Source organism: Lissotriton vulgaris, chromosome 4_1, assembly GCF_964263255.1.
Source record: "Lissotriton vulgaris chromosome 4_1, aLisVul1.2, whole genome shotgun sequence".
NCBI classification, from domain to species: Eukaryota; Metazoa; Chordata; class Amphibia; order Caudata; family Salamandridae; genus Lissotriton; species Lissotriton vulgaris.
Window position 1 is genome coordinate 1458267464 of NC_141691.1, and position 24983 is coordinate 1458292446.

The window sequence follows — 24983 nt, forward strand, 5'->3', positions numbered from 1 at the left end:
GTTCTTTGCGAAGTCATGAATTCCTTCACTCATGTCCGGCCACCAGTACTCTGATTGCAATTCTTTCAGAGAGGCTTTGATTGTTTGGTGTCTCAGACCCAATCCCATGTGTGCTTCCAGTAAGAGGAAGCCCCTCCTGCTCCTGTTTGGAATTACTCTGTCCCCCACTCCAGGGATTCGAGCAAAAGGAACGGAGTTTGCATCGATTATGTATGCATAATTGAGTGGATAGTTTACGGGTAGTGCTGCACAGTCGCCTTTTACGGTCGTTTTTACTGCCAGCATGGTTTCCCCGTCTATGTACTTATCTGTACGCTTTTTTGTGGCTACGGAAGCCGGGTTAGTTGCTTCCGCTGTGGCTGTATTAGCCAATGAATTCCCTGCAACGTGAACGCCATCACGTTGAAGACTCTGTGCGTGAATCACGTGAGTCTTTTGTAGTTCTTTGTATAAAAGAGCTACCTCGTTCCAGAGCAATTTATGCTTTATTGTGGCACCTGTGTCATCTTTGTAGTCGTTTTCGATCCAACTCTGCAGTTTATTATTGACGCAAAAATGAGAATCGCACACTATAAGTGTCGGGAATTCACGTTCTGCATTTTCGAGCGCCATCTTTAAAGATCTGATTTCAGTTCTTTGAACCAAACAGTACTTTACTGATTCAGTTTTTGTTACTTTCGGTCTGAATTTACCGCACAGCCAACGACCTTTAATGATCGCACATGCTGCATCGTAGGATTTTCTCTCTACGTTGAAATGCTGTACAAAGCTATCTGTATAGATTATACAAGCGTATTGTGGGAGAGGCAGGATTTCGATTGGCAGAGGATATTCTTCTTCATATTCTAAATCATTCAGTTCTTTGTATTGCGGGGCGAAATAGTATTTCACGTCTTCCGCTCCTGGAGAATCTATACACTGTATCCATTTCGGATCCAGTGACACTGTAGGCAGGTTTACTGGGCTGAATAACGCCTCGAAGGCGGATTCCGCTGTAAGGATATTAATCCGTTTGCCGTGTGCTAGTTCTCGTTCATTTGCTAATGTGATTTGCACTGCGTTCACAGTTCTTTCTGTGGGACTGAATGTTTTTTCTGCTTGTGTGTACAAGTGAGATTTAATTGAAATAGGTACCTTTTCTCCCTCATTAGAGGTCAGGTACGTGAATCCGCATCTTCCTGGGATGACTCGGATTACAAGATCGATCGTGTTGTCACGTGTATCTAATTTAGTTTTTGCTAACATGTCTGTTTGCAGTGATCTCAAAATTTCTGTGTGTTTTTGAGTCCAATTGATTTGTTTTAAATCAGGTTTAATTAGTTCGTAGAGAGGTTTAACCCTCTCTGCGTAATTTAGAATGTAAGTTCTTCCGAAATTCAGAAAACCTAGTATGGATTGTAAATTCTTCAGCGTTTTTGGAGCTTGGAGTACAGCGCACTTCTCTAAGAAGTTGTCCGCTAGGCTTTTTCCCTCACTTGATAATTCGTACCCTAAAAATAGTACTGTCAGATGGGCAATTCGGGACTTTTTAAAGTTGAATTTGTAACCCTCTGCTGCGAACCCAAGTATAATGGTGTTCACTCTTTTCAAGTGAGTATCCAAGTCGTCGTCTGTGAGATAAATATCATCTACGTAAGATAATGCTTCATCATCATAGATTTGTAGTAACTCTGTTACCCTAGCTGAGAATAGTCCTGGGCTGTTCTTGAACCCCTGTGGGAGTCGACAGAATTTTTTCTGTGACCCAAATGCGGAGAAAGCGGTCAAATATCTGCTTTCTGGAGCAATGTTTTGACAAAAGAAACCATTAGAAATGTCTAATGTCGTTTTATATTTTTTCCTAACTATGTTATTCATTAGGGCTGCACTATGCGAGTTTTGTACTGCAAAAGTTTTGCAACATGTATTAAGATGTCTGTAGTCCAAAACTAGACGATATGAATTGTCTGGCTTGGAGACAGGAAACAAAGGATTGTTCATTTGAGAGGTGCATGTTTCAATCACCCCCTGGTACTCAAGTTGATCTAAGATCTCCCTGACTTGTTTTTTAGCTTCTTGCTTTATGGGATACTGCCGTTGGGCAGTTGGTTCACTTTTTAATTGGATTTTGTGAGGCGGAGAATCCTCATCCCATCCTACATGATTTTTATATAATGCCGGTGCCTGGGCCACTGCCCATTTCCTTGCATATGTATATTTTTTGTGAATCGGAATGTGATTCGAGAAGGCAGGCATAATCACTTCTTCGCCACGAGGGCACTCCCTGACAAACTCCGGGGGCCAATCTTTTTCAGCTAACAGAATATCATAGCCTTTTGAGAGCTTATCCCAAAATAGACCCTTAATTTTCCTAGTCTTATCACCCTCTATACGCAATGTTATTTCGTATATTTTATGGGGCTCGCTAAGTCTGGCGTCGGCAGTTTCAACCTGAATGTATTCATTCGTGTCCACTGTCTCCAGATGACTCATCAAGATCTTGCGCGCTATACTGATTTCTGCTGCACTGTCCAACATTGTCAATGCCCACTCCCCGTTTTTCAACTGTGTCCTCAGTATTCTCGGCATGGTTGATTACTCTAATACTGGCTACCTTTTTTTTCTGAAATTGAGATTTCTTATTTTGAGCAGGTTCCTTGTCTTTGGACTTGGTGTGCTCTCCTGGGTCTGACCGTCCTCTTCTTTCCGAATTCTGTGGAAAAGATCGAGAGGGATGTGTATCAATACTTTGATATCTATCAGGTTTTTTCAGATTATCCCTATTTCTAAGGTTATATCTTTTCTCAGAGGGCTCCCGTTGGGGAGACTGGCGTTCTCAAGTCGGAGTTCTTTCCCTCCGTCGAGGAGACCTTCCTCTGGACTGGAAAACTTTTTCCTTGGGAGTGGATTGTTTATTTCCATCCCAGCTCTTTTTAGGAGTATTTGAATTATTTTTAATAAATAATTTTTCAGGATTTTCGAGCAGTTGGGGTTTTACTGGTTTCCCACCCAAGCTGTCTCTACCTAATTCTTCATAGCACTTTTCTATGATTTTTGCTAGCTCAACAGGATCTTTTATATCTGTTTCCTTCAACTTCTGGCGGATCGCCACAGATGCTGCTTCTCCCTTTACGTTGGCTAATAATATAGCCGTGACCTGCTTGAAGTCTTTCAGTAATTTCATACCTAGATTTAAAGCGGGCTCTGGACCGAATTCATTTTGAATCTGTTTTAGCACTTCTGGTATTACCGCCATAGACGGAACACCGTGTGTTTTTGTGTAAATGGAAGCACAGACTGTACCCCAAGTGTCACAGTCCTCCACGTGTGGTGCGATTCCCATAGGAAGGCAGATGGTCAAGAATCTGTGTTTCTCAGTAGGGGTAGTATCAGGAAATACTGCCTCTATTTGAGTGATTTTCTGTGCTAACCAGAAAGGAATTTGTTCGCGTTTTACGGGTGTTTTACCAAGACATGACTGTATGTTCTGTGGTGTAATTTTATTAGTGTCCCCCTGATGAGGGGTCAGCTGTGGTGTATTAACAGCTGGCTGGACTGTTGCAGTCCGCATTACATATTGGACTAATTGCCTATGTATTTTTATTAATGTGTTTAGCTGTACTAACAGCTCTTCTCTAGACATTTTTGCAATGTCAGGATATGGTGTGTAGCTGGCTAGAACCGGCCACGTGGCTCCTGGTCTACCTAGTGGACCGAGCCTGGTTATGTGATCATTGTGTTTTAGGGCGCCATTAAACCAGAGCAGGTGCTCTTGAAATTTAAGTGGGATTTCAACCTCCTCGAAAGGAGCGTACTCTCCCGGAGGTTCCTCTATTTTGTAATAGTGAAACTCTTTTGTTATAGCGTTTACCGCTGGAAAGTTTATCCATGAATAGAATACCTCTGTCTGCCGATACTCGTGAGCCTCTATCACGAAAATTACTGTACCACCTTGTGGTGTCAGTCCGTTTTCTATAAGTTTTAAAGTTATAGATCTTCTTAAGTGGACCGGGATGATAATAGCATCCGGGTCTGTGTATTCAGGACCTTGCTGAGTCGCATCTGCTGCCGCCCCAGAGGTTCCGTTTTCTGGCATTGTAAAAATGCGAGGTTTGCAGAGTAGGTCTCCAAGGAGACAAAGATTAGATGCACAATATTTTGGAACACTGTATCCTTCAACGTTGAATAAACCAGAGCTTTACATAGGAATCTCTTCCTACTAAGGTCGGGCGGATTTTAACCTTTCACCCACTCCAGACGTCTATTGGAGTATTTACGGGAGAAAGGGGTCTGTGTGAAATATGCACGACTGAGTTACTCTAACTGTCTTGCGTTAGTTTATCGCCTTACCAAACGTTAGGGCGCCATGTAGTGTAGTTCCTAGTTTCCCACTAGGCCCTGCGCATTGGAATAACATAAACAGTAGTATCGACGTGGAACTGCGGATATTCCAGGCCTCCACTGACTATGCTAAACTTAATTGGGTTGTGTTACCAACTAGCTCAGAGGTCACTGGAAACTTTCTTCTCTGCATGGGAAGTGATCAGCTTCCTTGGCACAGACAAGAAGGGATTCAGTTTTCCAACAACCGTGCAACATGACAACTTTGCTCCTCAGATCAAGAGTCAATCTCTAGGGTCGTGTGAAACAATAGACATGTATTTCACTCAGTCAGTCTAGTGCAGTTTACTTTCACGAGATGTAGAGAATAGAGAGACGGGCGTTAGTCAATAAAGGGTTAACATTTATTGAACAGTCTTTCTTCTCGTACAAGAGAAATGTATTGCCACAATTGCAATAATTGTTATTATAAAAAGTACGTACAGTAAGATAAGGATTGCGAAATAGAACTGTAAAAGCATTGATATGGTTTCTTAGCCATACAATGGTTTAAAAGTAATAAAACATATATACAGTCATATATACATTAGGCTAACATACTCAACTGGTGCTTCTAACTAAGCCTACCCCAGTGTGCCTGACCTAAGCCTAACACGTGAAAGGGGAGTAAGTAAGTAGCTTTAAGTTAAGTTGGTTTTGCCAAGGTTTGTTTCAAGAATTCTCGTCTAAGGGTTTAGTCAACACCATCCCTCTGAATAGAATGATGGAGGATTGGTATCTCCTTCAGGGGTCTCTCTCGATATCCCAGTCACCCGCGAGGGTAAACTGGAAGCGCCGGGACTGGATTTCTCTGCACGAGAAAGGCAGCGGCTTCTCTCAGCGCGTCGAGGAAGGAGGGGTGACAGCGTCCGCGGGCAGCTGGGCTGGATGTCTTCGCAGAGGACGGCTGTTTCAGCTCCTTAAGCGTACTGCACCATAGTTCGCGCTGTAGCGGCGATAATGGTAATCAGCAGCTTCACCACCACAGGATAGCAGGCTGCAGCGACAGAGTGCTAGTTTTTACCAACACAGGGTCATGCAGGCAGCTGGCATCAGCAACAGGCAACGAACTCGCAGCTCGTATCTCTCTCATTGCTTAAGGCAACGTTGGTAATATTTATACCTGACAGGTGCCGGGTTTGACGCAAGTTTGCTGGACATAAGACGTCAATTAAAGATGTCACTAGGAAGTGACAGTTATCAGTTGCTCATTAGAGTTCCATTACTAATCAAAACATAGCAAGCGGGGATTTCCAGGTTTGCTAAGTTTTTATCTTGTTGAAGAACTCGGAGTGTTATCTAGGAATATCAGATAGTGACTGCTGCTCTGTCATTGCACTAATTGGTCGCAAAGGAAGTAGCAGAGAGTCATGCTGGAATGTGGCTCTGTTCGTGTGAGGCCAGAGATGACTTTTCAGAAAATCGCACTTGAACGGTTATGCCAATATAGGGAATAAATGGATTTATAGCCGAATAGGGGCATAAGGTCACAGTATCGATCAGGAACCTAGATAAGCACGCAACACTGTGGTGTCAGGAGCTTTATTTGTCACTCCTACAGTGCCTTTGGTTTCAGTCTTTGGCAGGCGTTGCACTCTTCGGCATTGTGATTCTCGCCCAAGCACCACATGCAAATAAAATGAGGATCTGTACCCAACATCTGTCGAGCACAAGATCTACTGGATTTAAACCCAGATGGTATACAGAGCTGGCACACTCTTTTAGACGAAACATCGTCACAGCAGGTCGAAAAACGGCCAGAGATACACTTCTCCGGATCCGAACCAGAGGGAACTTTTGTGGCTCACAGACATCACAACTGGAGTTGACCTCATCACGAAGTCATACAACGGCGTCCCCCTGTTGATATATGTAGGTATTTCGAATATACGGTTGACCCGGTTATTTCACAGATATAAGCACAGTCAATCTCAGAGCACCTTTAAGCACATAGGCATGTTGATAAATGCGGGTATTTCAAAGGCACGGTTGCTCGTAAAGCACAAGTTACTACTTGTGTAACGATATATCTGTAAAAGACATTAGTTAGTATTCCTTACCTTAGAATATCCCCAGGTGTCAGACTGGATCCGGAAATTTTTGCGGAGCAATACCCCTACGCGTCGGTAGGCGTCGTCTGCGGCTCCGCGTCCGTCATCGGCGTCGTTAGCGCCGGAATGACGTCGTCGGAGAACTTAGACGCCGCCCATGCGCGCTGACGTCAGTTCTGATACACAGCTTTTCCGCGCCAGATACGCAGAGCCATAATAGAACCAACACTGGTGCCATGAAACTAGGGCCCTGAAAGGGGATGACCTTAACCCTAGAAATCGGTTCGCAGAACGGGGAGGATGGGTGGGCCGGTAAGGAATCTATCACTAACTAATATCTCTTACAGATATATAGTTACACAAGTAGTAACTTGTGCATCTGAAAGAGACGCGTTAGTGTTAGATTCCTTACCTTAGAATAGATACCCCAGCAATACCAACCCCGGTGGTGGGTCTGCAAACCAATAATCACACCAGAAAGTCCTGGAGGACGGAAAGGCCAAAGAAGCCATCCCTCCGGACTTGACTGTCCAGGCAGTAGTGTCTTGCGAACGTGTGCAGCGAGGCCCACGTAGCTGCCTGACAAATGTCCTATAAGGGGACTCCTTGGCCCAAGGCAGTTGTTGTTGCCGTGGCTCGAGTGGAATGAGCCCGCAATCCAGCAGGGGGCTCCTTTTTGGCCATGGAGTAACATGCCTGAATACACAAGATGATCCGCCGCGAGATGGTCCTCTAGTGTATCGCCTTTCCCTTCTTCGCGCCCACGTAACCAAACAAGAGTTGGTCATCCACCCGGAACTGGAGTGTGCGTTCCAGGTAATAAGAGAGCGCACGTTTTGGGTCCAGACGGTGGAGCCTCTCTTCCTCCAAGAAGGTGGGCAAAGTAATGGACTGCCTTATGTGGAAGGCTGTGACAACGTTGGGCAGAAAGGAAGGTCGTGTACGCAACACCACCTTGTCCGGATGAACAGAGAGGAAAGGTGGAGTAGAAGAGCGAGCCTGGAGCTCACTCAATCTCCTGGCAGAGGTGATGGCAACCAGGAAAGCAGTCTTCAGGGTAAGAAGACGTAAAGGACAGTTATGGAGCGGCTCAAAGGGAGCACACATCAGATAAGTGATTACAAGATTCAAGTCCCACTGGGGCATCACGAAGGGAACAGGACGGAACATGTGTGTGATGCCCTTCAGAAATCTATTTACAATCAGGGACTTGAATAAGGAAGGCTGATCAGGGAGCCGTAAGAAGGCGGAAAGAGCAGAAAGGTATCCCTTAAGAGTGCCCAGTGCAGAACCCTGCTGGGCAAGGGAAAGAAGGAAGAGTAGAACTTCAGAAAGGGGTGCAGAAAGAGGATCCCTGCCTTTGCTGTGCACCATGCCACAAATCTGTTCCACCTGCAGGCGTATACCGACTTTGTGGAGGAACGCCTGGCTGCCAGAATGATATCACAGACTTCGGGAGGCAAGTCAAATGGCCTCAACTGCCGCCGCTCAATCTCCAAGCTTGTAGGTGGAGACTGGACAGGTTCGGGTGCAGGACCGTCCCCTGCTGCTGCGACAGAAGGTCCTCCCAAGGAGGCAGACGAATCGGGGGATCGACTGACATGCTGAGTAGTTCGGGATACCAGTATCTTCGTGCCCAGTCCGGAGCCACAAGGATAACCTGGGCCCGGTCGCGCCTGATCTTCTTCAGCACTCGGGGCAGAAGTGGTATAGGCGGAAAGGCGTACAATAGACCGCAACTCCACTCGCGACGAAAAGCGTCTCCGAGCGAGTGCCGCCTTGGAAATTCCAATGCGCAGAACTGACGACATTGCGCGTTCTCTTCTGTGGCGAATAGATCTAACCAAGGCTCTCCCCACTGCTGAAAGAGGCCTTGCGCCACGTCCGAGTTCAGACGCCATTCGTGATCCATCATGCACCGACGGCTGAGTTTGTCCGCCCTGGCATTCAGAGAGCCTGCCAGGTGTTGAACCACCAGGGTCACGCCCTGACGTTCCAGCCACTGCCAGAGGCGCAGAGCCTCCTGGCACAGGGTTCACGACCCCACCCCGTTTGTTGCAGTACCACATGGTGGTGGTGTTGTCCGTGAACACCTGCACTACACTCCCCCGGACAGAGGGGAGGAATGCCTTCAGTGCTATACGAATCACCCGCAGCTCCAAAAGGTTGATATGGAGCCGGGACTCCGCCGGAGACCAGAGGCCTCTGATCTCCGCCTCCCCCATGTGGCCTCCCCAGCCCTGGAGGGACGCGTCCGTCACAACTACGTGCTCCGGGTGGGGTAGGGAGAGGGATCTGCCACTGACCCAATCGAGGTCCTTGAGCCACCACTGCAATTGTTTCGCAGTGCCCTCCGAGATCAAGACATGATTGGACAGGTTGCCCTGATGCTGGGCCCACTGAAACTTCAGGTCCCACTGCAGAGCCCGCATCCGCCACCTGGCGTGATGCACCAGTAGGATGCAGGAGGCCATCAGCCCCAGAAGCCGCAGCGTCAACCTGACCGAGACTCGGGATAACGGCTGAAAGATGGGAATCAGAGCCTGTATATCCCGAACCCGCTGTTCGGGAGGGTAAACCCGAAACTGCGCCGAGTCGAGAACCGCTCCGATGAAGAGGATCTTCTGAGAGGGACACAGGTAAGACTTCGGCACATTGATAGAGAACCCCAGCAAATGCAGGAGGTCGGCTGTAGTCTGGAGGTGGCTGACGACTGTCTGGGGCGAGCCCGCCTTCAACAACCAGTCGTCTAGGTAGGGGAAGACTGATACCCCTAACCTGCGCAGATGAGCTGCGACCACTGCCATCACCTTCGTGAACACCCGTGGGGCGCTTGTAAGGCCGAAGGGGAGCACGGTAAACTGAAAGTGCTCTTGGCCTACCTTGAACCGCAGGTAACGCTGGTGGGCCGGCAGGACGGGGATGTGGAAATACGCGTCCTGCAAGTCCAACGCTACCAGCCAGTATTCCGGGTCCAGCGCAGCTAGGACCTGAGCCAAAGTTAGCATCTTGAAATTCTCCTTTCGGAGGAAGCCGTTGACGTTCCTTAGGTCCAAGATAGGGCGTAGGCCCCCTTTGCCCTTCTTGGGTACCAGAAAGTAGTGGGAATAACATCCACACCCTACTTCTGGCCCAGGAACGCGCTCGATGGCCCCCTTGGCCAAGAGGGCCGTGGCTTCCTCTTGCAGAAGTGTCAAGTGATCCCCCGACACGCGGTGGTATGGATGGAGGGGTCGCCTCGAAGGGGAGGGAGTAGCCCCTTCGGACGATCTGCAGCACCCACCTGTCCGATGTGACAGTGCGCCAGTGGGAGAGGCTTCGAACCGCCACCGTCGTTGCCATTGCCCTGCCCAGTGAGTCTGTTGTATCCAGTCCACACCGGATCGAATAACGTGCTGCATCTCGGCCCTCCGCAAGGGTTTGGGCGAGTTTAGCCCGGACCTCCTCCAGGCATTGTGGCAGCACCTCCGCAACCGTGTCCCACAGAATGTGGATGTAGCGGCCCAAGAGACAGGCGGTATTGACAGACCGCAGCCCTAGGCTAACAGACGAGAAGACCTTCTTCCCAAACTGTTCGTATCTCTTGGATTCCCGGTCGGGCGGGGCCGACGGGAACGCGGTCTGGGAGTTGGAGGCCTGGATGACCAGGCTCTCGGGGGTAGGATGGGTGGACAAAAAGCATGGGTCGCCCAGGGCTGGGCGGTAGCATCTGGCCACGTTCCTATCCACAGGTGGACCTGTGGCGGGCTTGGACCAAGTGCCCACAAGAACGTCACACAAGGCCTCATTGAACGGCAGCAGAGGCTCACTGGAGCTTGACTGCGGTTTGAGTACCTCAGTGAGGAGATTAGTCCTCACGGCCGCGACGGGAAGCTCAAGGTGTAAGGCCTTGGCTGCCTTCGTCAACACTACACTATATGTAGACCCCTCCTCCGAAGCCACAGTCAGAGGGGAGACAAATCCAGTGTCTGGCGAAGTGTCAATACCACTGGCCTCCCCAAGCTCATATGTCCAGTCCTGTTGTGACTGGCATTCCAGTGCCAGAGGGTCCTCAGACCCCTCCCAATCTTCCTCGTCACCCGTTCCCTGTAAAACAGGATCAACAGACGGGGCCTCCTCATGGAAATAAAAATCTCCAAAAGCCGTCGGATGCGGCGCCCAGCGGCGCCGTTCCGGCGCCAGAGTCAGACCAAAGGGAGCATTGGGGACGGCGTCCACAGCGGGCAACGGGGGCGACACCCGTGGGGTCGGCGCCGGCGAGGTCGTAAGGTCGACTGGCGACGACCCGGATCCGGAAGCGGATCCGGAGAGGCCCTGCGGCGCCGAGACCGAAGTCGCTGGCGGCGCCGGTGCCGACGCAGCCGACCCGATAGGGGCTCCAGCCGGAACCGATGGGCCCGTAGGCGCCACGGAACCCGGCTGAGGAGGGAGGGACCTCACGGCCATGAGGTACCGCTCGATCTCCTCCGGCGTCGCGCCTTGCCCAGGGACCCGAAGGTGTGGGGCAGGTGGAGAAACTTGCGACTCCCGCGGAGCCGCGTGGGCGTTGTCGCCCGAGCCCCCAGCCGCATCGCGCGAGCGTCGGGTCGGAGGAACGATGACGTCGCTCCGACCTCTCATGCCTCTTACCTGAGGACTTGCAGCCTGACGACCGGTGTCCACTACCGGAGCTTCGATGACTCCGACCTCGCGACCTGTCCCTCGACCTCCCGTGGGACCGGGACCTGGAGTGGCGCGGGGCCGACTACCGCAGCTCGAGCCGCTTGCAGGACCGCTCCCGCCTAGCCTACGATGTCAGGGCCCGGCAGTCGGAGCAGGTTCGATCGTCATGGTCGAGGCCTAGGCACTTCAGGCACCGGCGAGTGGGGTCCGTGACCGACATCCGTCGGTCGCACTTCGAGCAGGGCTTGAACCCGGGCATCCCTACCGGCATCGATAGAGTCGAAGACTCGAAGAACAAGAGTGATCAAAAAGATCAAAAGTTTAGTCAAAAAATTACTAGGGGTAGAGCTTCTCCGGATCTGCGCTAGCTGGCGCGGAAAAAAGAACTGACGTAAGCGCGCATGGGCGGCGTCTAAGTACTCCGACGACGCCATTCCGGCGCTAACGACGCCGGACGCGGAGCCGCAGACGACGCCTACCGACGCGCAGGGGTATTGCTACGCAAAAATTTCCGGATCCAGTCTGATGCCTGGGGATATTCTAAGGTAAGGAATCTATCACTAACGTGTCTCTTTCAAATTGCTTTGGCAATGAGAGGTTTCTTACACGGGCACTGCGGGTGTTATTTGTTGGCGGGTACACGACACAATGACAATTTTTTTACTCCGTTGAGGTTCCTTTATCTCGAACAATAAGCACCAGCATTGCATCGTATTAAGCACTAACAACATGTGAAGTGGTAGTTACACTTTAGTGGCATGATGTGTCAGTACTCCTTAAAGCAATAAGGCCTTTTAATGAGCAAACGTGTGGGCACCATATTCTTGACTAGGTTTATAGCATTTTCTGTGTAGCAGAAACTGAAAGGGTGCATACCTATATATATTGTTTTCATGTTTATTTTTAGAGACCCCTGATGAAGAGTCATAGGACCCGAAATGCATTGGTCATGAGAAACAGCAGTGAAGATTAATGTATATGGTTACGCAACATTGTTCAAAACATTTTGTTATGAAACTATGAATTACATTGAATTCCTACACAGCACAGATGAACTAACAAACAATTGATTCCACAAATAAAGGAATTACTATTCCTTCATCATTGTTAAGAGTCATACGTTAAACATTAAAAAGCTTTAAACTTTGGCGCAAGAACCCAGGTTCATAGTGAACTACAACAGGGGGCTGTCAAGTGGTGATACACTACCAGCACGTTAATTTAAATGACTTTGGAGGTGCAATAAAAGACATTGCATGCACCCAGTCAGCACAGAAAGATAAAATACAAGTTGAAATAATCGAGTACATACATAAACTAGGTATGTGATTTTGGATCATTGTTCAGTATCAATGGAACTACCACATGGGTCAGTTCCTACACAGCATTTCCAACCGCTATTCCCACAATGCAGGCTCTAGTTAGAATACCATCAGCTAACAGTGATTTTGTGACTGAGCTACATTATTTGACATATGTACTGTAGCAGCCTCAGACCAGTGCAACATAATAAGCATATTAGGCTCACAGATGCAAATGTACTTCTGAGACATTATGCATCTGATCTTGGTCTCAAAAGATTTAAACAATTAAAAAATTGCTACCAAAGATCCATAAGATAGGCAATTGAATCTCTTTTCTGGGGGGCATGGGGGTCGAGACTGAAACCTATTTCTGGAGACGTGTGCCCAATAACGCTAGAAAAGGCTTTGGATTAACACTATGGTCCAGAGATTGTGTCATTCTCTTCCAAGAGTCTATGTTAAAAGGACCAGAACTTGATGTGGCTTTGTAAATTGGGCCCTGTGATTCCGGTGTAACTCACATCTAATGCTGGAATAAGACAACTTCTCATTAAAAAGATTTGTTCATGTAGTTCTGAGAATACAACAGGGAATAACTTACCAAACAGGAGTAATGCTGTTTTCCAATGCAGATTCCACCCCTACAATAAAACGTAATAACAGGACACCTGCAATGCCAGTGAGGGCCCAAGAAAAATGTTGGACCTGGCCCTATCTGTAGGGTCACCCCCAAACGTTTTGCCTCACCTCACTCTACACTTTGCTGAATTTGTTTTTGTTGGCCATAGGACATTACACTTGCTTGTGCTCTCTCCCCAAAACATGTTTTTTTTGGCTTGTATCCAATTGGCATATTTAATTTACTTCTGAGTCCCTTGCAGAGGGGTATTTCATATAACCAGGGTCTGTAAATTAAATGCTATCAGCGGGCCTACAGCACTTATTGGGCCACCCCCTTAAGTAGCACCTTTAAACAGTGTCCCAGACCTGCTGTTGCAGCATGAAAGCAATGTTAAACTGCCATGTTGACTTGGCAATTAAACCCCCATGCCAAGCCGTAATCTTCCCTTTTATTACATACAAGTCATCCTTAAGGTAGGTCCTACGTAGCCCATAGGGCTGGGGGTTTTGCAATTAGAAGGTGACATATGACCTTTTAAGTGTTATATGGCCACAAGGACGGGTCTGTGGCCAGGCCCTGCAGCTAACCCCCCTAAGGCAGTTAACCTGGAAGGGGGGTACGCTACCCCCCTCCCTACACTGATTTTGGCCACAGTTATCCCATTCCCCAGGGACTGGCACATTTTGTGGAGGAAGGGGGGACGGGTTCCCCTCTCCAGGCCGTTTCTGGCCCCAGGGACCCCATCACAAGGGGCTGACCCCTGTAATTAGGGAAAGGGGGCCATGCACTCCCACCCCCAGTGCGGATTTAAGCCTCGGCAACATCATTCCCTGGGGCCTGACCATTTAGTAAAGAGGGAGGGGGTCATGCAGCCTCTCATTCTGGGCCAATTTTCGGGCCCGGAGCACGGCTAATAAAGGATCGGTGCCCTGGAGCCCACAATCTCTATAGTGGGGGCAATGGGGGGAGCCCCAAGGCCTCAGTGGCCCCAGCTGGCTCCGCGCTTTTAGCGGGTGCTGAGACTGCTTCCACCCACAGATAACAACTACAAATGCTGCTCCCTGCAGGCAGGAGCAATATTTTCATCTGTTTCCCTGTCCGTTTCAGTGCAGGCAGGGAAACAGATGAAAAAGTCTGCTCCCAGTGGGCGGGAACATTTTTCCTGCTCCTGCTCGGTGGGAGTGGACTTAGTGTTTGATCTCGCTTGGCAGGAGCTTTCATATTGCTCCCCTCTCCAAAAATCTATATTTAAACCCCCCTCCAGTGTTGTGTGTCAATTTAGATACCGTATATAGATTTCCCGATTCATGCCCTTATATAGGTATAATTCACATTGCCCTTATTTAGGCATAGAAATCCAGCCCTTATTTAGGTATTGCTCATGCTAACCAAATACAGGCATGGTCTAACACATCCAATCTTCTTCGTCACAACGAGTTCTTAGAAAACCAGACTCTTAAGCCTTTAGGACTTCCCCTTGCCTGGATATTGATTTCCCCAAGAACTCATTTATTATGCATGAACATCTATTCCTTAGGGATTCATTCATGACATTCATATGCCCGACTTGTACGTCAATACAGGCATTCCTAAACACCTTCAAGGTATAAATATACCTTCACTTGCTATGGCAAGGCACGGTGCGGTTCGGCTACCTGCTTGCATGACACGGCTCGCCACAGCAAGTCCCAAAGGAAGTCAACTACCCAACTGACGCACTGACCAGACGCTGTCATCCTCTTCACCGAGAATCCAGCTCCAGTGTTTCTGACTCCCCTTGCGGGGTGCTAAGAGATCGAGTCCTGGGAAAGAGATACAAACCTCTCTCACTTTAAAGGTATGGAGCGGATTAGAACCTAGAGAAACCTTTGGCACTTCTTGGCAAAACTAAACTATAGCTAAACAGCACCTACGTCTTCCCTCGTACTATACTCTGTGGTAGGATTATTTTAGAAGCACCAGTTGAGTATTTTAGCCTGTGTAATTTATGTATGTATTTTTATATATGGCATAGCTACAGACCATGCTTTTACAGTATTATTTTATATTTCTGCTAATGCTGTACGCATTATACTTTGCATTCTGTCTTACGATTGTAGCAGTTCATATCTCTTGCATGAGAAATAAGATTGTTCAATAAACCCTTTTATTGAAACGCCTGTCTCCCTATTTCTGTGTAACTCTGTGGAAATGAAGCATGCACAATTGACTGAGTGAAACTGTAAACTATTGTTTCCACGACTCTGAAGATATTGTTCCGACTCTAAGGGAAACAAAGTTCTCATGTTTATGAGGTTGTCAGAAACAAATCCCTTCTCGCTCATTCGAGAACGTTTCTAGTGACCTCTGAGTTAGCTGGCACACACAAGTAATTACGTTTAGTTTAATGTACTCGATAGAGACATACTGACCTCAGTCCTATGTCAAATCTATAGTGTATATTATTCCAATGCGCAGAGCCTATCAGGGATATAGGAACTAGACTACCCCAGGACCTGGCCCTCTAAGGGGTGGGATGGTGTAGCGCACAGAACACAAGCTCGGGAGCCCGCACTTGCGTGTTTTTTTTTTTTTTTTTTTTTTTACATTTTAGCACAGATTTGCAGATCCTCCAATAATTTGCAAGAAAACAACTGTTTATAAAAAGTTTGGGGCTATAGGTGGGTCCATGTGGGCCCAACCACCAGTTCTAAGGGGTCAGGATATTCCTTGCTGCACTTCTATGTTTTTTCTGCATTTTTGGGACTTGGGCTGCGCCCCGAGTCCCAAGATGCCTGCCAACACTTTCTGGTTGAAGTGATGGCAGCCAATCAGATCTCACCATGAAGTCTGTCAGATCCGCAGAGACTCTGCATCCCTAGATATACACAAATGTGTTTTATGTTATCCTGACCCCATAGGACATATGGAGGGGGTCTGTAAGGGACCAGTCATGGGCAAGAAATTGGCCCAAAACTTTTTATTTTTGGGTGCACAAAGATCCATGGATCCACCATGGTACTCAGTGCGGTCCCCGCCCGCCGTGTGAATCCACAACGGTTCGTCTGAACCAGAACTCAATAAAAAAAAAAAAACACAAAGCCACTCGCACACCCACCCACAAAACCACTCTCACAGACCCACACAGCCAATCACACACCCAGCTGTACAGCTACTTACAACCCACTCACAGACCCACAAAAACACTCCCACCCATTCACACATCCACTCACAGACTCACACAGCCACTCACACACCCAGGTTACAGGGATGTACTAAAGAAACCAAAGGTTACAGGGGGTGTTATAGTGTGGAAATAGAATAATAAATAACATTTATTGTTAGGTTCAGATCTTACACACACAAAACCATTAAGATTCAGCAGTTCTAGTTATCTCACGTAACTATAACTCGTGCCCTAAGGTGACTAAAACTCACACCCTCGCCATACACTGCTAATTACCTCATATATTACATTACTCATGACATTATTGATAATATCACTGCAACATTTCCAACAAAATTATTGATGAGAAAACTGTGTATGGAGGGGGCAAATTATAATTACCTTAGGGCACGAATTACACTTACGTGAGATAACTATTACTGCTTAATCTCTATGCTTTTGTGTGTGTTTTAAAGTTGAACCTAACTATAACGTCCTTGTAACCTTTGGCTTTTTTGTGAACTTAAATATATTTATACACACACACACACACGTATATATAAATATATTTGCATTTTAAAAATAGTTAACGTTCTTTAAAGTATATAGAATATAGCCTGCTATAGGCTGTTCCAAAACGTATTTAAATTAAGAATTAGCTTTTTCCCAAAATGAAAATACATTTTATTACTTAATATCTACTTTATTAAAAAGAGCTCTGGGATCCCACAAGTGGGAGGGACAATTTAGTACATATGATTTATAACAAAGATACCCTGGAGGACAAATAGATCACAGGCTGATTACAGGGCAAAGGTCCTTGGTTAACTCTTCCTCGCTGGTCTTGCAATTCATGCTTAGAAATAGTTTAACAGCAAAGTTGCAGTGAAAGTCCAAACAGGATACCCAATGGTGATGAGGGTCTGGCACTAACATTACACTTGCACAATTATTACAACATTCAAAGGCTTTTTAAGTCATGACAAATCAAGTACCAAAAATACATAGAATTACTGGCACCGCTCCAGATCAGTTACTTGCGGTATGTGCAAGGAAAAGAGGGACTGACTTCACTCGTTTTTACTTTTGTTGAGCCAGAGCACCACTTCTACCTACAGGAAAAATGTCTGTAGATAGGAAACCTCTGGGAAGAATTATCTATCGCAAGACAAAAGTATACAATATTACTGAAATACACATGCATAAACTGACTTTAACCCATAAGCTGTCTTTCATAACTTACAGTATTTACATTTTCAACATCCACAAATACCAGCATGCTGCCACCTTTGCTTTCTTGATCTTCAAGGGCATTACTTCTGCTGGAAGTGGCTTGTATATTCAGCGAACGGCTGGTACACACAACAGCAGTATGTCTTAATACCCTATGACTTAAAAGAGAAATAAATTAACTGTTTTATCAAAATGTTATCTTAAAAACCCATCGTCTTTGTATTTAACCTCTTTTTAGGTCATCCTAAACCAGAAACCTGCTGTAGACATGCAAATCCGATATCAACTGCTTCAAAATGTATATGGTGAGATCTCAAATATATCTATAAGCTTAAGAGACTACAGCCTCAGTACTACAAATGAATTCAGTGAATACATTTACTTGAGAGAAATTAATCTGTTAACTTTTTTACAAACATTGGGTGATCTTCAACACGCTAAAACAAGCATTGAAAATAGCAACGCATTTGACTTTCTTTTAATATTTGCAACAGGCACATACTTGTGGCATAACTCCACATATCCCAAATTGTGAGCTCAAATGTAGCCGGTGTAAGTGTGACACAATAGGTTCAATTAGCAATGCACTAATTTGCTAAATGTTGTGAGTCATAGTAGTGAGAAACTTATTAGCTTGTCAACAAACAGTTAAAGATGTCTGTAGCCAGAAGATAAAACAGAGGGCCTTCAAAATCATGAACTGAAAACCTCTACTAAAACCCTTATAACAGAAAAATGACAACAGAAAATTCAAGGGAGGAGTTCTCAAGGCAAGTTATGGACATAAAATAAGAGCTAAACACTTGTTGCTTATTGACGAGTTTTCACTACTATGTACTAATACGGACCCCAGAGCAGTGAAAATTGAAAAAACTTGTAAGTCATAGGTGGCTAGTCAAAGACAGACCAGAGCTCTGGCCGACAGCACACATCTGCAATTAAAGTTAACAATATAAGCACTTTTAAGGACAGAGACTAACCCTAACACCACATTCATGGCACCAACATGTGAAGTGGATCAGGGATAAAATCAAAACGGTTTACTTTTGGTGATGCCAATACCCTACTGCTGCAGCTAGAGCACAAAGAATATTACAATCTTTTAAAACCTATTTTAAAGGACACCAATATGATGCCTAAATGGCCATTCAAACACTTATCAATCAGCTCTACTGGCAAGATAGGAAAATATAATCATGCACTGAATAGCAAGCGAAAACATACCAAGGATCAAGCGTGAACACTACCAAAAATCAGATGTTCAATTATACTTTACAACATCATGTTCCCACTGGTCGATAATGTGCCACTATGTAGAGAGCAGTAAAAAAACACAAAAGGGTCTATAAATCACAAAAAACAACAGGAAAAGAACACCTAAGAGGGAAGTAGAAAGGTGGCTGAGGAATCCTACAATCCAGTCAGAACACTCCGCTCCTCTACACTCAATCAACTAATCACTCCACGCAGTAGAACAGCTACTTGGGGCGACCGTCGCTTTCCTGCTGCAGCTTCTAAGATCTGGAATTCCCTACCTTACTACATCAAATCCAGCTCATCACTCCTACAGTTCAGGAAACAACTAAAAACGTGGTTATTTGACCAGTAACTCACATCCTCAGCCCACCGTATCTACTTCTCAGGATAGACATTACTGCAGTCTAGCGCCGAGACACCCACGGGTATTTGGTTGCGCTCTAAAAATGCCAGTAAATAAATAAATAAATAAATAAATCCACACAAGTATGCAGTATCCATCAGAAAGAACATTACAAAAAGATTTTGTCAAACTGATGTCTCCTTTCAGATTCCGAAAGCACGCAGCTGGTGGGTCTCTGAACTGTATCTGTAGGATTAATTCTACTGATCTTCTGGTAGATATAATTGCCACGAAAAAAAAGTGTTTTGTGTCAACAACCTGAAAGAACAACAATGAAGGGGTACAGAATTAAGGGTAACCTCAATTTCAAATATCAACTGGAAGGTGAAAGGATATAGGTGGAATACAGTTCTCTGACAAAAATGTTATAACAATGGGCAGTTGAAAATGACCAAGAAAATGAGCTGGTGGAAAACCATCAGTATGCCAGGGTGCTTTTGTGTTCAGTAATCCGGATTTAAATTTTGCGAGACGTTTTGCCCATATACAGTAATCCGCAGGTGCATTTGATTGTGTAAATAACATTGGTGGAATTGCAATCCCCATTGTGTCTGTGTGATAATTTTACCAGACTGTGGGTGATGAATAACATTGCCCACAATGACATTATTGCAATGTACGCAATTTTGACATTTGCGCATGCCTCGAAACTGTGATTGATGTTGTGGCTGCGTAGTTGAGAATATATCCTTGATATTTTTACTGCGTGTATAAGCGAATAGTGGCGCATCTGTGAACAGAGTATTGAAATCAAGTTCATGTTTAAGAACGTCCCACCTAGACAATTATTCTTTTGATTTCATGGGAACGTGATGAAAATCTAGAAACAAAAACTTGTCGTGTAGTCTCAGTTTTGACTTTGGGTTGTAGCAATGATATACAATCTTTTGATTCAGTTTTCCTAGCAGCTGAAGACAAGATGGAAACAGGGTAACCCCGTCGTGATTATGTGTATATGAAAATAGTTATACACTGGTTTTTTTTGTTTTATTGTTCTCAACCTATCAAGTACACAAGTTATGTACTAATCATTGTGTTGTTTTCTTTCTCATGCGTACAGTTGTTTGAACAAAACTTTATTGATACATTTACGTGAACAATTTGTTTCTTTATACTAGTAATATTGTGATACAATAATTCCAGCAGTGCGTCTGGCATACTGATGATTTTCCACCAGCTCATTTTCTTGTTCATTGGGGTTGGCTACCTCTTCACCAGGCTGAACGCATCTGTTGAGTACAGTGTTTATAATTCAGTTTCATTTTAGATCCGAGGGAGTGCACAGATCATTCAAATTTCTTAGTTGAAAATGACAACAGAGTTCAGGTGTACACAAAAAAACAGACAAAGCTACCATGCGCCACTTTACTGTGTAGGGCTTTCTCCTTTTAACTACAACAAGCTAAGAGGAGCTTGCATCTCCTCGAATGAACCACTGTCATACATGCAATGAACCACTGTTGTATATGCTATTTAATTGATCAAAACAAAATGAAAAACCAGAGTCAGTGAATGCAACCTAAAGGTCTACTTTCAAAACCAGAGACACAGGGTTCGGACATTTAAATACTGTACCTACCACACTTACTGAAAGCTAAAGATCATCCCTAAACGGCAACTCTAGTGCTGTCACAAGCTTAGGAAGAAAAAGCTAGGAAACAAAGTCCTCCTTGCATCTCTCAGGCACTAAGATTGACCTCTGCCACTTGTCTCTTTATCTTTCTGATGATTGTGCAAGAAGAGCAAACAGAGCAAAGACAGTAAGATTAAGCATCCAACTGCTGGTGAATGGCTCCCACAGGTAATGCACGACAGCAGCTAGAGAGAAAAGCTCGCACTTCCTGTTCTAAAATGTGGGGAATAGATTTACTAGGGGCATACAGAATGAACAGATGTTTCCCTGGCAGATTTTCTTACTCAATCACTCATGGCCCAGACCCAAAATCATTGCTTCCTTGCAAAACAGTATGGATCCTACAAATGCTCCTTTGTTCATACAGGTCACTGTCATTGTTTTGCACTGAAGCAAAAAAGAGGGGCGGTGAGAGCTCATATTCAAAAAGGAGGGCAGGAGGAAAGCTCACATTCATGCAAACTGCTAAAAGCTCAATAACACAGCGGTGGAAACAGTTTGGACTCCTTGTGAATGTTTGCTAAAAGGTCACAAGGGTGCACATCCACATAACAAAAGGAATCTTTTCTCGTGTGTGACCTGCAGCTAGTGCCCCACTCCAGGACCAATAGTTTAAGGAAAACTCTAGAAGAATGTTTCAGGAAGGAAAGGGGACTTCTTGCAGGTACCCCAAGAACTGTTACCTTGGTTGTGATATCATGGCCATAAATGTCACCCTGAAACGAGACCCCTTGGAAGAAATTATCAGAAATAGAAAAGACTAACTAATCAGCTATGGATATCTTGAAAGCCCATTATACATTTCCTACTTTCTAAAGGTAACAAAGAATGAGGGAGACTGTGTTTATTTGTCACAAGTAGAACTTGTAGATCCTTCTGCAGGTGAACTTCTAAAGTGACCTTTCTGTCTTAGAGGAATGGTGGTTTAGGGTAAGAGGCTGATTGACTTTAAGACTGAGAACTAACAGTGGATGAGATTTAATTAAAGCTCTGGCCTTCTGTAATAAAGCGTATGGCGTAAGTGGAATTCTGATGGTGATTCAGAACTCACTGTTTTTGGTATGAAGTGACAACTACTAAAATATTTGGTCTTTGAGATAGCTGGCATAAAATCGCCAATTGTTATGAGTTCAAATTTTGTATAGTTAAGTTTAGTAGAAAAATAGGCACATTTCGTTTTCCACAGGGTTACTTCTTAGGTTAAATCCTTGGAGTAAAGTAGTAAAATTAGGTACTAAAACAGCCCTGGATAAACGCACAAATCTCTTAGTAAAACAGAAAGGTACCTGTTGCTATACTGTGATCTCCAAGTGCTGCCAGGTTTCCAAAATGGATCCTTCACGGTCTTCAGATAAGTTTAAATAACTACAAGCTATATCTTATGTTATGCTATGTTATGTTATAAGGATTTGTAAAGTGTGACTAATCACCCGAGGGGAATAGAAGCGCTGGAGCAGGTGTGAAGGTTGTAGGAGAGTAGGGTCTGCAATCCTATGATCACCCAGATTTTTTGCTTTTGTTTCACTGGTTTACGACTTTCTCTGGCTGTGGGCCTGCCAATCAGACCCACAGCCTGGTTGTTCTCTCTCTAAATTACCACATGTACCCTAGGTGCATTTACCAATTGGTACTGGGCCACTTTATCAGACCCTGTAACTCAGGGCATAGGTGCACCCAGGGCCTACCAGGGGCTGAAGCAGGTATTATGCCACCCCTGGCTGGCCTCCTAAATTTGACACAACTGGCTGCATGACAGCTGGGGCAAAGTCGTGTAATCACCCTTTGCTGTAGATATAGTATACCTATATCTAACCCTAAAAATGGACACACAGATTCCTATCAGTCACTCCTATGGCAGGCCTTGACAATCCTGAAGGCAGAGTGCTTGGAATCGTGTGAGATGGTGCTCTGGCATGAGCTGAGCCTGACTGCAGCTTGCGGAACCAAGTCCTAATAGCTGTTCCATGATATCGCATACCATATACTCTTAAGTGCATTATAATCCTCGCGGTTAAATGCTATCTTTGGTATTGCTTTATCAAAACATGTCGAGTAAGGTGTCATACGAATTGGAATACTAACCCCTCGCCAATTCTGGCGACGGGGTTAGCATTCCACCCTTCTAGAGGGACACGACATGTATGTAACTGTGAACCCCGGTTAAAGTTAAACGAAGCCTCAGCTCCACAAAATGGATGCTGCCACCACAGACACGAGTCTGACCCCCTGCAGCTGGGAGTCCTTCCAGCGAGGGGAGCCTGGACAAAGGGTTTCCTGTCGAGGGCGGTGCTAGCACCGTCCCAGACAGGGTTTTGTGTATCCTGGGTAGGCAGGGCTTTACAGGAAGGTGACTGCTGAGTGGCACCCCGGTGCTCACTACGCATAGGCCGGTCAGAACCAGTTCCAGGGGCACACCAGCCCCTGGCCTGGGGTAAGTCCGGCATGGGAGAGGGGTGTAACCACCCCCCTCCTAGTCCCACCCATAGGCAGGACCTAGTCACCGGGTCAGCCCCCTTTTTTAGTATAAAGATAGGAGCGGGCCCCCTGTTCAAATTAGATCATCTTTGGAATCAAGACACGACTTTCTGCGAAAGGACATCAAGATTTCTTCTTCAAGATTCTCCCTTGTGGCTAAGGAGTAGTCACCCTGCATCAAGCGGGCACCATCCTAAGAACACTGCGGTCTGCTGCAAGTCCTTCCTCCGGAATCCGACTGCCCAGCTCGACGAGACCCGGCTTCCCTGGCACCTCTGACCTCTACTCACCTCTACAGCCAAGCTGAGAATCGTGAGTGCGACGAGACCTCGAGGGACCGACGATCGCCAAGACTGCACGACTTCTTTGCAACAAGCCCACCGTGTGCTCCACTGGTGAGTGCTTTGGGGTCCGAGAAGCCCCAACCCTGAGCGGCTCCAGCACCGAAGATCAGCCCTCCAGCATCTCCACGATCTGCGTGGGGCCCTTCTGCTTTTGCCTGCTCACCGCGCTGTGTGGCTACTAGCCGGCTGGCTTGTGGCCTTCTTCACGACGCCCGACGACATCACTGCTGCTGGTCTGGTTGCTCCAGACTGGCCCTTGCTTCCTTCTTCAAGAGAGGCACCCCGGACCCTCCTGGTCCACTCCAGACGCCATTTTGAGTCCACCGCGTGGGCTTGAATTTGCCAAGGCTTTGTTGCCCAATCCTGGGTCCAGCGACGCCGACAGCTTCATCCATTGTGGGACAGCTCGCTCCTCCATCCTGGTCGCAGACAACGCCTCCTGGTCCGTGAGATCTGCGAGCACAGCGTCACCCACTCACCTAGCCGAGGTGACTACCATCCGGTGCCCTCCTGGTGCCACCTGACTACTGGCTAGTAGTCTCGAACTTGGTCCCCTCTGCTTTCAGGTGTCATCTATCTTCAAGATCCAGGCTTGGATCACTTCGAACTCTCTTCACTGGTCGCCTGCCAGCATCTTTCTTCCAGGCTCCTGGTCCGTCTACGAGGATTCCCGACGTCTTTTGAGACCTATGCAGCTGCAGCCCCTGGGCTAGGTAACTTCGGCATTTCGGTGCCCCAGCATAGCCTCACTATCCAAGGGTCAGAATCCACTTTTGTTTTCCTCCTACCAGGTCGGGTTCGCCCGAGAACACCAACTCTGTGAAATCTAGCTACCATAGACTTTGTCCCGCATCACGCGTGAGAGTGCACACTCTGCACCCGAGTCCCCTGGGTCTCCTAGAAGTAATCTGAAGATTCTATAGTCAAGATCTAGCGATTCCAAAGCCTATTAGTACTGTACTTACCTGCTAGTAATTTCGCATTCCACTTTCAGAGTATATGGTTTTCCGTGCCCCTCGGGCATTTGTATATACTGTGCTAACTTAAGTATTTTCGTAAGAGTTTTGTTTTGTGCTTAGTACCCTGTCCTCATAAAGAGTACAGGGCTGTTGTGATCTTAATAAATACACTGTTTATTTTCATAACACTTGTGTGGTGTCCTTTCACTTGGTGTTCAAGGGGTATATGTGTGGTATAACAGCTGGCTTAACACGCCCTCTCGAGTCTTTAGCCTTAGACTGCTCGTATCCACGCTACTAGGATAGCTGGTCTATAAGGTTGACTTACAACCAATCATCAATAAGGGTTGCTGGACTGATACATAGTGTTCACTAGAATAGTGAGCACTGCATATCAGGCCACCTTCTCACAAAGGTCGTCTGCAGGGTCTTAATTGAAGAGTAGAGTCTTCAGCTTCTTACGGAATTCTGGAAGAGAGGAGGCGGCTATAGATGTGGAGGAAGGTCATTTTATGGTTTGAGTGCAAGGTGTGAGA

At 46.3% G+C, this 24983-nt stretch overlaps 1 protein-coding gene across 3 annotated transcripts in view; it reads right to left on the minus strand.

The window, feature by feature from the left end:
• The window catches only part of TRAPPC8 (trafficking protein particle complex subunit 8), a 1294567-nt gene that overhangs the window by 308276 nt on the left and 961308 nt on the right, over positions 1–24983 (minus strand). For 2 of the 3 annotated variants that reach the window (XM_086965686.1, XM_086965689.1), the window contains one exon: positions 17387–17534. In XM_086965686.1, the coding sequence (XP_086821812.1) occupies positions 17387–17534 (148 nt within the window). The remainder of the gene's footprint in view (positions 1–17386; positions 17535–24983) is intronic. The other variant, XM_086965688.1, reaches the window with a different exon arrangement.